Here is a 12312-nt window from a genome sequence, read left to right as displayed (position 1 = left end):
GGTTTGGCGTGGCGTCACAGCTAAGTGACATAATCCCTCCCGGTATGACGTCACCATGCTCTCCCACCTGATATCAGCTCAGTGAGGTAATTAGAGCACTGACATAATTACTGCAGGAATAAATGACAGCTGCTACCTCAGGCATGTCACCCCTGCCTTATGAATTACTGAATGCACCACTACGACCTGAGTGTTCTTTCTGTGACATCATCGCTAAGCATGACACCACAGCCCTGCTCATAGTTTCTAGGGTCAGAAGGGACCCAAGTAGATCATCTAGTCCCACCCCCTGCCATGGCAGGAAAGAGTACTGGGGTCAAACAACCCCAGCAAGGTGTACATTGAGCCTCCTCTTAAAGATGCCCAGGGTAGAAGCCAGCACCACTTCTCTTGGAAGTTGATTCCAGATCCTAGCCGCCCTGACCATGAAGTAGTGCCTCCTATCTAGCTGTCATTGTGCAGAACATCCTCACTGTACTACAACCTTCAGGGCATGACTTTTCCAGTAACATCACTCTTCCTAAGCTGATGACATCAGCTGCTCCATCTGTGACATCAGTCTGTGATACCCAAAGCACTCCAGCTCCCCCATTGAGCACTGGGCATACAGACCTGGGTGCTATGAGGATCTCTGTAATAAATGCCTGAGGCTGGCCTCTCCCAGCCTACCCTCTCCCTAGCAAGGGGTGCAGCAGAGGATGTTCAAGAGCACCTGCATGGCACCCCAGGTCAGATCCTGGCTGAGGGCAGCTCACTGTGAAACTGCTACCAACTTCCAGGCCTTGGGGAGCCCTTGCTTTGAGGCAAAGGCAAAGCTGGGAGCCCCACAGCCTGTTCCTTGGGTTCTCCACAAGATGGAGCCACTTGCCACTGTGCTGAGAGCCAAGCTGAGACCCAGCAACTCATACCACAGAATAGTGAGAGATGGGAGCAGAGCAACACCCCCTAAAAAGGACCAGCTCTTGCCCCATCCCCACCCCCAGAGCCAGCCAGTGCCCCTGCCTTGGAGGGAAGTGGGGGCAGCAACCCATAGAGGAGAAAAGCCCCTGTCTCATTCTCTGCCCCCAGTCCACGTGCCCTCCCATACCAATCATTTTCTTCCCCTTGAACAGCTCTGAAGTCCCAGTGATGTCCTTGTGGCCTACAGCATCCATGGGGGGCAGAAAAGGAATCACTCAAACCAGAAACTTTATTTAGAAAATCACTGGCAACAAGCAGAGAACAGATGAACAGGCAGAAGAGAGAAGAGGGCTGCTGGGGAATCCCCAGGCCTTGAAAGGTGGGACCCCTCCCATCACTACGGCTGCCTCCCTTCCTCACCCCCACAAGGATAGCATGGCAAAGGAATAGAGCTGTTTTGCTCAAGTCTCTGTACTCATACATCATCCTCCTTCAAGGTGGGATGACTTCAAGACTTAAAAGGTGGTGTCAGAGGGAGCTGGTTCCCCCAGTGGACGGTAAAGCCTCCTGCCCCACTCCAAGCTGGCCTGGAGGCAGATGAAATATGATGCCCCCTGAAGTGGAAAGTTCCCCTTCCTCAGCCAGTCCCAGTATGAGTCAGAGGTTAACAACCTGCAGCTGGATCTTGCTAGCTGAATGAGACCTGACTCAGCATAGGGGATGGGAAAGGGAAAGAAGGAAAAAAGGGACTGCTGGGATCTGGATAAGGAGTGGGAGGTCTGCCTGAGGGCTAGGGGTAGTGGAGGAGGGTAAGGACTCTGAGGACAGGGGTAGGGAAGCAGTAGATTTGTGTGGAGGGGACCATGTGCCAGGTGCCACCCCCTCATTAGGGTAATAAGCCCCACCTACCCCAGCAGAGAGCTCTGGCCCAGCCTGGCCCCTTGGCAGTTCTGGTGTCTCATGCTGCCATGAAGGGGCAGGAGCTGGGGGCTGCATGCTGGGAGGGTAGGGGGCTCCCCTGCTGGGCTGGGGGGAGAGGGATGTCACCGATCCATGCTGCTCTCCTCGGGTGGGGTCTGGAAGCAGATTCGTAGCAGCCGCTCACAGAACTCCAGCTCTTCCTGTGGGTAGTGCAAGGGGTTAAACACACGCTATGCTGCCACTTACTCCTCCTATTCAGGGCAGCAGGGATGCTCTGATCTCTTGTCAACCAGCATGGGAAGTTAAGCGTTGGCTGGGTTATGACTTGGATGGGAGACACAAAGGTGCAGGGCAGGAGGCATCCTCCTTTCACAGCTATGGCTGGTCCCAGTGCCTCAGGGTAGCACTAAGGGGCATGACACTGTTGGAGCAGGGCAGGGAGCCAGGGCATGGCTGGGGAGGGAATTCCAGTGGTATTCTCTCTGTCCCCACCCTATTGCCAAGCTGGTGAAGATGGTGTCCCCTAGTACCAGAGAGAGAGTAGGGCTCATAACACCTCCTAGTGCCAGATGAGGAACTGGGGCATTGTCCATGCTCTCTACCACCAGCAAGGGGCAGAACACCAACTCCCTAGTGCCAAGGGCACAGGTGAGTCACAGCATAGGGTCAGGGGGACACATGGTGGCCCCCCATTAGCGCTAGGCTGAGGAAGAGAGACCCCCACCCTCTTTGCCCTCAGGTAGGGGGAGAAGCATGGTGGCACGCCCTTGTGCAGAGAAGGGGCTGAGCTGGAGTGCGGCAGCCCCAGGGTACCTGGATCTTAACATTCTGACCAAGAGGTTCCTTTCCTTTCCCCACTTTGGACCCATACCTGAAACTCCTCCTGATCCTGCAGCAGCTGGCAGCGTGCCCGCAGCAGCTCCTCTAGCCCCAGTTGGGGCTCCCGGCACTCCCGCACACCCTGAGGGAAGTCTGTCACCAGGCTGCAGTGCAGGGGGGTGTGGATGTGGGGAGTCAGGCTCAGTATACAACCTACTGCCATTCTCCCCCACCCTGTACCATCTTCCAGCAAAGAGAGAAAACCCAGGAGTCCAGGCTGTCAGCCTTTAACCTGCTAGGCCTCACTCCCCTCCCAGAACTGGGAAAGAACCCAGGTGACCCAATTCCCAGACCCTGGCCCTAACCCACCAGACTCCTCCTTCCCAAGCTGGGATAGAATCCAGGAGTCCTGATTCCCACATCCGAGCCCTAAGCCACCAGACCCCCTTCCCAGAGCTGGGATAGAACCCAGGCTTCCAGGCCCCTTCTCCATCTCACCTGCAGAGGGCACCCAAGACGTGCTCATGGAAGGAGCTGTGCTCAGAGTGGATCAGGGCCACTAGCTGCTGAACCATCCCCATGGAGCACAGGGTCTCTGCAGAGGGGATGGGCAGCAGTCAGGGACATCAGCATCCCTTTAGTGTTGAGCTGGGGGGATTGAGAGCGCATCCCTAGTGCTGGATTGAAGGGGAAGGGGCACTGCCCAGGGAATGGAGGGTGTGCCACCCTAACACCAGGCTGGGGAGAAGAGGCACAGACATGGAGGGGTGGGGGGCATAGCATCAAAACTCAGGGATGGAGACAGGGAAGGCTGGGCTGCAGGGCACACTCAGGGGCAGATAATGGTGCTAGTGCGGTAAACAGGGTTCCCAGGTTTCCTCACCCCTGCTGCCTCACCTTTGTACTCAGGGTGATCCAGGAGCAGGTTCTGTAGGAGGAAGGCCGATTTCACCTTAAGCTTCTGCACAGGGCTCTGCATTGCCCGCATTAGCACAGAGAAGCCATCCAGCCTCAGGAACTGTAGTAGCCCAGCCTCCTGGGCACGCACCAAGCCTGGCATGTGGGGAAAGAGGGGCAGAAACTCCATCAGCAAGGGCTGGATGGACTCCCCCTCCTCCTTCCCACTTCTCTTTGCCTACATTACAAAGCCCATGCTGTATTCCCACCCCTGAGCCTGCCAGTGCCCCCTAGGAGGGAAAATACCTCTGCCCCATCCCCACCTCTGAGCCTGCCAGTACCCCTGAGCTCCGAGGCCTGTGCTCTTTGGATGGTGAAGGGCCTTGCCTTCTTCCCACCCACTGAGCCAGCTAGTGCCCCCTATCAGAGAGGCAGCACCCCCTGAAGGGGAAAATGCCCCTGTCCCATTCCCCTACCCAGACTCTGCCCCCCCAGTAGACTCACAGGAGATGGCAAAGAGTGCCTTGATGCGCACCATCTCGCCAGGATCATGGTCCAGCAGGCGCAGCAGCTTCCGCATGCAGCCCAGTGCCAGGGCCTGCTCCTGCACTGTAGGCACATTCTGGCTGCAGGTGCCCACCAAGTGGGCAGCACGCCACCGCAGCTCCGGGTCCAGGTGCTCCAGGTACTGATGGGCGAGCAGCCGCATCCCATCTAGCTTGCAGAAATCTAAGGGGGAAATGCACATAAGGGTGACAACATGGTCTACATCAGGAGTGCTTCATCTTTCAGCCCTGCGGGCCAGATGAGTGGTACAGGGCCCATCAGTAAGCTGGACAGGACCCTGGTACCACCCCCTCCCATCCCACACGCACCTGAATTGGATCCTGGAGGCCTGACATTGCCCCCTTCTGTCCCTGTGTGCTGGAATTGGGTCCCAGGGGACTAGAGCCACACCCTCCCAGCTGGGTGGGAGGGTCCAACCAATAGGACCCTCCCTTGTCTGGATCCAGACAACAGGGCCCAAGGTTCCCCATGAGTCCAGAGATTTGATAGCAGGGGGTAGAAGTGCCATTGCTGCTCCACTACCAAATTTCTGGTTGCCTGAGGAGTCCTACTGACCAGATGAGACAGTGCCATGGACCAGATCTGGCCCACAGGCTAACCCCCAGGTTAGCACTCCTGGAGTCAAGACATCCAGCCTGGAAGCTGTGTACCATATCTTCTCAGGTAGAACATGTCCCAGAATGCAACACACACCTGGCTTTTTAAAGCTAAAATTACATTAGTACAAAGACCTTTCCTTGTAGCATACAACTGAGCAGCACCTGCAAGGAAGGAGAACCTGTTCATCACTCTGCTCCCTTTAGATGACTGCAGATTTTACATTTACTTGTGTCAGGAAAGCAGCAGAAACTACTCTTATTGTATTTCTTGCACATAACATGCACTCCAATTCCCAGCAGCTGTTTCTGAGGAAGGGATGCATTGTCCGCAAGAATATATGGTACATCCAGTGTGATCCAACTCCTATATCACCCTGCTAGGCCTTGTCAAAGCCCCACCCACCCTCTCTGGTAATTAATGGGGTGCCCCATAGACTCAATCCCCAAGGCAACCCCTCCCCTGCTCCACCTTGATTTGCCCCTGAAGCTCCTGTCCACCCTGCTCCTGGCAATGTATGGGTTAATGCAGGCACCTACATTCCAGCTGGGGTCCCCTTGCCCCCATGTGCCAGGCTCCACTAAGTGCCAACCTCTACACACTCATGACTGAGGAAAGACTTTGCCCCCATACGGCGTTCAGGGTACCTAGTTCCCAGGTGCAGATGCCTGCCCTATGTTAAGGGTTCACTTCCAAAATAAGGGGAATCAGCCCTCAGAAGGTGCTACCCTGATCCTGCAGCATCAGGGAGGGTCTTGTATCAAAGTGAGCTTCCAGACCTATGGGGGCACTGCTCCAACCCACTAACCTGCCCTCTGACTGCCCCCCCACCCCACAAGGAGTCTCTTGCTTGCATTACCCTTTCTCCTGCCCAAGTGCTGCCAGACACCCTGACACTAGGTAAACACCCACAAGCTCCCCTCTGCTCCCATTCAGGCACCAGGCCCCCTGGTCCAAGCATCCCCATCCCCAGAGCCCACCCCCCAGCTCTTATCTCTCCCCTAGAGACTCCCCCTTTACCTGGCCCATACACATCACAGATTCACAGATTGTTAGGGGCTGGAAGGAACCTTATAGATCGGGTCCAGTCCCCCTGCACTAGGCAGGAAAGGACAACTGGGGTCAAGTGACTGTCCAGTCTCCTTTTGAAGATTTCCAGGGTAGGCGACTGCACCATCACTGGAGAAAGTTTATTCTGCAGTCTGGACACCCTGACTGTGAAGTTTTTTCCTGGAAAAACTACCACCCTCTAGGATGCCCATGAGCTCCCCTCTGGTACCCATACCTGCAGCATTGTCCAGGTTCTCGCACAGCTCAGCCAGCAGCTCCAGGGCTCGCTCCTGGCGGGAGGGGTCATCCAAACCATGCTCTGAGCTCTCTCCGCCCTCCCCACTGGGGGGCTGGACTTCCAGCACCCGCAGACACTCCTTCATCTGCTCCACCTCCTCCAGCTGCCCCTTGAAGGCTTCGGCCATGGCCTCCTGCAGCCATTGCCTCCGCTGGGGGCGGGGGAAGAGAGGGAAGTTCAGAGCAGGGAGTCCTGCTGCCACCCCCTCTCTTCCAGGAGCTGGGCGAGAACCCAGGTGTCCCGAGTACCATCCACCCCCACTCCAATAACTAGGCCCCCTTCTCCCCCAGTCAAGATGGAACCCAGGCATCCTGGCTCTCATATTCCTGCATGCTCTCCCACATCACTCAGAGCTGGAAAAAAACCCAGGCATCCTGGCTCCAAGAACTACCCCCTTCCTCACTCTGGGCTGGAGAGAACCCAGGCATCCTGGCTCCCAGCTCTTCCAACCCACCCAACCCCCCAGCCCCGAGCTGGAAGAGAACCCAGGCGCCCCCGCCCCGCACCTCGTGGGACATGGGTGCCCGCTGGCTGGGCTCGGCGGTGCCGGCGGTCACGGCCATCTGCAGCAGCCCCTGCAGGCTGCGTGGTGGCTCCCGCGGCGGCTGACTCCCCGCGCCCCCGTCGGCCATGGCTCGGACTCCAAGTACCCTGCGGCGGGGAAGCCAGGCGTCCGGAGGGGAAGCCAGTGGTCAGGGTTCCCCTCCCTGACCCCCCGGCCCGAGACAGGGGAGAACCCGGGCGTCCGGGCTGCCCCCACCGAGCAGCCCGGCACCCGAGCCCCGCCAGGAGCTGGGACAGAACCCGGGCGTCCGGCCCCAGGGGCGGGCAGGGAAGGGAAGGCCGCGGCCCGTGGGGGGGAGAACGAGACACCAACGCCCCGACCCACCTCCTACCGCCGCCCCGCGCGCCCCCTGGGCGTCGCCATCTTGCCCGGACTGGACGGAGGGGAGGGCCCAGATTGAGGGCAAGGGGCGGGACCAACCTGGGGGCGGGGCTTGTCAGAAAGGGGCGGGCCTATGGGTACAGGAGCCTGGGGGTAGGTAAAAGGCGGGGGGGAGAGGAGGGCTCCCTCCAGTACCAGGGAGCAGGTTAGGGCCGAGGCCAGGATTTTTGCTCTGGGCTGCAGTCACACCTCAGCCCTACCCCACCTTTCAGGTCCTTCCAGGCCGGGCCCCGCCCCCTTGTCCCTGCACCTGACCCAGCAGAGCCAGGCTGGGAGCCAGGGACTGTGATGCCCAGCCGGGCTGTGTGATGATATTGTGGGGAGAACCGGATGAACCCAGCACAGATCAGCCACCAGGCCCGGGGCCCATGGGCTGCCCTGGACCTTAGCAGTGGGGTAGAAAAGCAGGGGGAGGCAGGGCAGCTGCGTGAGCTGGCTGAGAGCCTGAGCTGGCTGCCAGCACCCAGCTCTTGGTGGGGCCTGCAAACCTCTCCCCATGGGGCAGTTTGGGAAGTAAGGGAGAGAGCAGCAGGCCAGGCCCCCCCAGCTGTAGCTCCCTCCCCACAGCTGGTAGGATAGGTGTGGATCCCACTGCACACACCAACACAAGTCTAGGGGGGACCAGCGGGCATTGGGGGAGTCCCTGTTCCCCCGAGCACTGCCAGGAGTGACCAGGAATAATGGTCACAAGCTGGCAGAGGGTAGATTCAGGCTAGACATCAGGAGGCACTACTTTATGGTCAGGGCGGCTAGGATCTGGAACCAACTGCCAAGAGAAGTGGTGCAGGCTCCTACCCTGGGGGTCTTTAAGAGGAGGTTAGATGAACACCTTGCTGGGGTCGTTTGACCCCAGTACTCTTTCCTACCATGGCAGGGGGTTGGACTAGATGATCTGCTCAGGTCCCTTCTGACCCTACTAACTTTGAAACTATGAGATAGTTTGCCGGCCCCCAGCTGCCCCCCTTCTGGGGGAACTCATGGTGCCCATTACAAGGTCATTCCTTGTTCCTCTGAGCCAAGCAGTGCCCCTGCCCTGAGGCCAGATCATTCAGTGGCCTTTGAGACAGGAAAGTCCTCATGCTCCAATCCCCACTCCTTTCCCTGCACCTTGGTGCCCTGCATTCCTCAGTGGGGTGCTCAGTGCTGGGAGGGTCAAACCAATGGATGGGATTTGGGGTAACCTTTAAAAATACCAGCTAAGGGTTTGGGTGCAAATCCTAGAAGGTAAATTAATGGAGTCAATGGACATGGTCATCAGCCACTGGCGGGATGAGTATTCCAGCAATTAGAGGGGTGGGAGGCTGGGAGCAGGGTGCCTGGGTTTTCTCTCAGCTCTGAGAGGGGAGTGGGTCCTATGGGATTAAAGCAGGAGAGCTGGGAGCCAGGACTCCTGGGTTCTATCCTTCTCCTCCAAGAGGTGACACAAACATATATTGAATACATGACACATGTACACAGAGACACTCACATCACAGACCCACAGACACGTGCCCATCTCACACACAAACACACGCATGCTCCACATACATGCCCCCCAGCTTCAGCCCCTGTGCTGGGGCTGCCCAGCATTCATGCTGTGGGAAGCTGCCCTCAAAGGCACAGCTCAGCCCTGATGGGTTCCTTGTGTGGAGGGGACCTGCGGAGACAGGAGAGCTGATCTGGATGTCCTTGATGCAGCTGATGTGCCTGAGTCTGTTGGGAGCCTGCGCCTGTGGCTTGGAGAGGCATGAACCATGCATAAGTGACACTGATTGCAACGGGGAACCTGATTGGGGGTGGGTCAGGGGGTGGCTGAAGCCAACTGCTGATTCTTCAAGTTTTGCATGGGAGATGATGCTGGGGGCAAGTCACCCTCGGGCTCCCAGGGCATCTAGGTCCTTCCCTGGCTGTTGCTGTCTCCAGCCACCCAACAACAGAAGGACCCCGGAACTAGCAGAAGGGGAGGAGAGCTTGAAAGTGACCTTGGGGTGCCCTTTCTGGCAGACACCCATCCCGCAGGTATGCCCAGCAGCTGCTTAGGGGAGCACATACCTGCCATGATGCTGGAGTCTTGGAGAGAACAGGAGAGAGCTGATGGGCTGGAGAGCCCAAAGCCCTTGGGTAAAGCCAATAAGTTGAGGACACCCCAGACATGCCCAGGTGAGCCCCTTCCTCCCCCCTCCCCCAGCCCACAATGCCAGTGGAAGAATCCCCAAGCACCAGCGAACACTGGAGCTGGGGATCTGCAAACCTCCCTCCTCCATCAGTCACCCTCTGTGCCACTCTCCCTACCTGGACTTGGTCTCCTCACAGCCCTTCCAGGAGCCACAGGCCCCAATCTGTCCCCAGAACAAGCACTGGCTGCCACAAGGGGTGGGGTTGAGGCACTGAGATCCAGGGGCACCTGGGGTGTGAGTGGCACCATGGAGCCTCTCCTCCATGGCCAGCATTATGCCTGCAGAGTAAGGGCCTGGGGAGATGTTGTAGGGAGTCAGGAGGGAGAGAAGGAGCAGGGCTGGAACAGGGGGCAGAGTGGGGAGACCTCAGGGACCTGAGCTGGCTTCCACCCTGAGTCCCTTGATGCAAACCCATCATGCGGAGACGCACACACCTCTCATACAGGCATGAAAACATATATACACATATATGTTACCACTACCTCTCATACAGACACAAACACATGAACACGTACATGTCCTGCAGATGCACACATGCCTCTCACACAGATATGAACACACACATCACAGATACATGTATGCCACAAACACAAACACATGTCACACAAACACCTCACAGACAGAAGCATACAGACAGGTACATGTCACAGATGTACATACACCACACACACACCTTTCACACAGACATGAAAGCATATACACACATACACACACAGCTCTCATGTAGACATGAACACATGCACGTGTACACTTCATGCAGATGCACACATGCCTCACAGATACCAACACGCATACATACACATCACACACGCACACCACTCAGACATGAACACATACACATATCACACACATGCTTCTCAGGTCTATGAGCACAGACATGTATACACACTTGCACCACACACAGCTGAACACACACAAATACATGTCATACAGACACATACGCCTCTCACAGAGACATGAACATATACACACATACACATCACAGACACACAGTTCTCACACCGACTTGAACATACACATATACACATCAGACATGCCTTATAAACATGAACACACATACACATCACACACTTCAGACATGAATACACAGACATATACGTGTCACAGACACACACACACCATACAGGCATAAGCACAAATACTTCATACAGATATGAACATGCATTCGCATATGTACACATACATGCACATCTATCTCACACATACAGAGGTGACACAGACTTATATCACATACATGACATGCACACAGGCACTCACATCACAGCTGTATGTACACATGCCCATCTCACACACATCACAGAGGTTATACAGACACACACACGCACACTCCACACACAGATGGACCCGTTACACAGATGTGTACACATCCTACACATATAGGTGCATATGCACATGCACGTGAGCACACACGCACACACTCACACACACACATACACCCATCTCTCCCTCACTGACCCAACCACCCCTTTCTCTCCTTGCACATTCTCTCCAATCACAGCCTGTCTCACTCGCATACAGTCTAACACACACACACCCCGGCAGGTAGCCCTTCTCCCCCTTTACACATCCCTTCCTATAGTACCCTGCCTCTTACACACACAATCTGTCACACAGCCACACTATCACACACATACTAAACCACAACCCAGCACATTTCCCACCATGTCTCAGTCCCTCCTACTTGGTTCAACCCTCTCTCACTCATACAATCTCTCATACACATGCACACATCCCTCCTTCTGCCTGCACACACTATGACCACAATATTGCATACCCCAGCCCCTCCTTCAACTTCACCTCATGTCTCTTGCACACAATATGACACGCACACATATACACACACATTCTGATCCACAACCCATCACCCCCTTCTGCCTGATCCCACCCCATCTCTTACACATGCAATATCACACACATACAACACCCCTCTCTCTCCCTGTGCACTGTGAGCACAACTCACCACACACCTCCAGTCCTGCCATTCCAATTGTATCTTGTGTCTCTTGCACAGTCTGACACACACTCCATCACATACATATGCACGCACGCACGCGCACACACCAACTGATCCACAACCCATCACACCCTGCTCCTCCTACCTTATCACATCCCTTCCCTCGCACACAACCTGACACACAAACACACTCACCCACATCCCATCACACCCTCATCACATCCCCCAGAGCCTCCGTCTTACTCACACCCCTTCTCTTTCTCTCATACACACAGTGACACACACACACTGACCCAGAACTCATCATGACCAGCACCTCCTACCCAGTCATACCTCAACTCACACACATTCTGACCTACAACTCATCATAATCCCAGCTCCTCTCTCCTGAAAATACATACCCCTTCTTTCTCTGTCTCATACACACACTCCCATACATACACTGACCCGCAACCCATCACCCCTGGCCCCTTCTACCTATTCACAACCTACCACACCCACCCACACACTTGTGCACAGGCACAGACACGGACACCCAGCCCATCATTCCCAGCCCCCCCACCAGATCACACCCCATCTCACACACATGCACACACCTGCACACACTCTGAACTCCAGTCTATCAGATCACACCTATTAGACACACATACCTGCTAATCTCCAGCCCATCAGCTACAGCCCCACTTCCCCATCACACCCCATTACACACCTACCCCCACACACACATGCTGACCCCCAGTCTATTGCCCCAGCCCCACCTACCTGATCACACCCCATCTCACACACACACTGATCCCCCAGCCACACCTACTCAATAACGCCCTATCATGCATGCACACATGCACACTGACCTCCAGCCCATCAGCCCCAGCTCCACATACCCAGTCACTCCCATCTCACACACACACACACATTGATCCCCCCACAGCCCATCACCTTCAGCCCTGCCTCTCCAATCACATCCTGTTACACACACACACACACACCCCCCATCACAACCATGGTCCCTTCCCTCCTGCTCACACCCCGTCTCAAACACAAACACACAAACATACACACAACCATACCCACACTCGCTGACCCCTAGATCATCACCCCCAGCCCCTTCCTCCTGATCACACTGTCTCACACACATACATACACACATATACATATACACACCCATGAACCCACACACACACACACATGCTGACCCGCAGCCCATCAA

General features: G+C 56.0%; 1 protein-coding gene across 2 annotated transcripts; it reads right to left on the bottom strand.

Annotated features, from left to right (window-relative positions):
- Positions 1-1171: 1171 nt before the first annotated feature.
- Positions 1172-10747, bottom strand: HSPBP1 (HSPA (Hsp70) binding protein 1). 2 transcript variants are annotated; one of them, XM_090047253.1, is made up of 8 exons: positions 9267-10747; positions 6556-6700; positions 5987-6200; positions 4042-4266; positions 3538-3693; positions 3139-3235; positions 2693-2804; positions 1172-2021 (listed from the first exon to the last, which is right to left on the bottom strand). In XM_090047253.1, exons 1-8 carry the CDS (start codon positions 9422-9424, stop codon positions 1944-1946), a joined length of 1185 nt encoding a protein of 394 aa, XP_089903379.1. In that variant the 5' UTR covers positions 9425-10747; the 3' UTR covers positions 1172-1943. The 2 variants fall into 2 exon arrangements, with proteins under 2 accessions (XP_089903379.1, XP_089903380.1); XM_090047254.1 differs by lacking the exon at positions 9267-10747 and adding an exon at positions 6939-7086.
- Between the last annotated feature and the right edge of the window lie 1565 nt (positions 10748-12312).

This window comes from Crocodylus siamensis, chromosome 5, assembly GCF_052110815.1.
Source record: "Crocodylus siamensis isolate JL-2025a chromosome 5, ASM5211081v1, whole genome shotgun sequence".
NCBI lineage: Eukaryota > Metazoa > Chordata > Crocodylia > Crocodylidae > Crocodylus > Crocodylus siamensis.
The sequence above is the reverse complement of the archived record's forward strand: the minus strand, read 5'-3'. Positions and strand labels throughout refer to the sequence as shown.

Excerpts from the sequence above, each read along its gene's own strand:
- HSPBP1 (XM_090047253.1), bottom strand. The coding sequence starts at position 9,424 with ATGCTGGCCATGGAGGAGAGGCTCCATGGTGCCACTCACACCCCAGGT. Across the intron at positions 6,201-6,555 it reads GGGCACCCATGTCCCACGAG|CGGAGGCAATGGCTGCAGGA; the intron begins GTGCGGGGCGGG and ends CCCCGCCCCCAG. Across the intron at positions 4,267-5,986 it reads GAACCTGGACAATGCTGCAG|ATTTCTGCAAGCTAGATGGG; the intron begins GTATGGGTACCA and ends TTTCCCCCTTAG.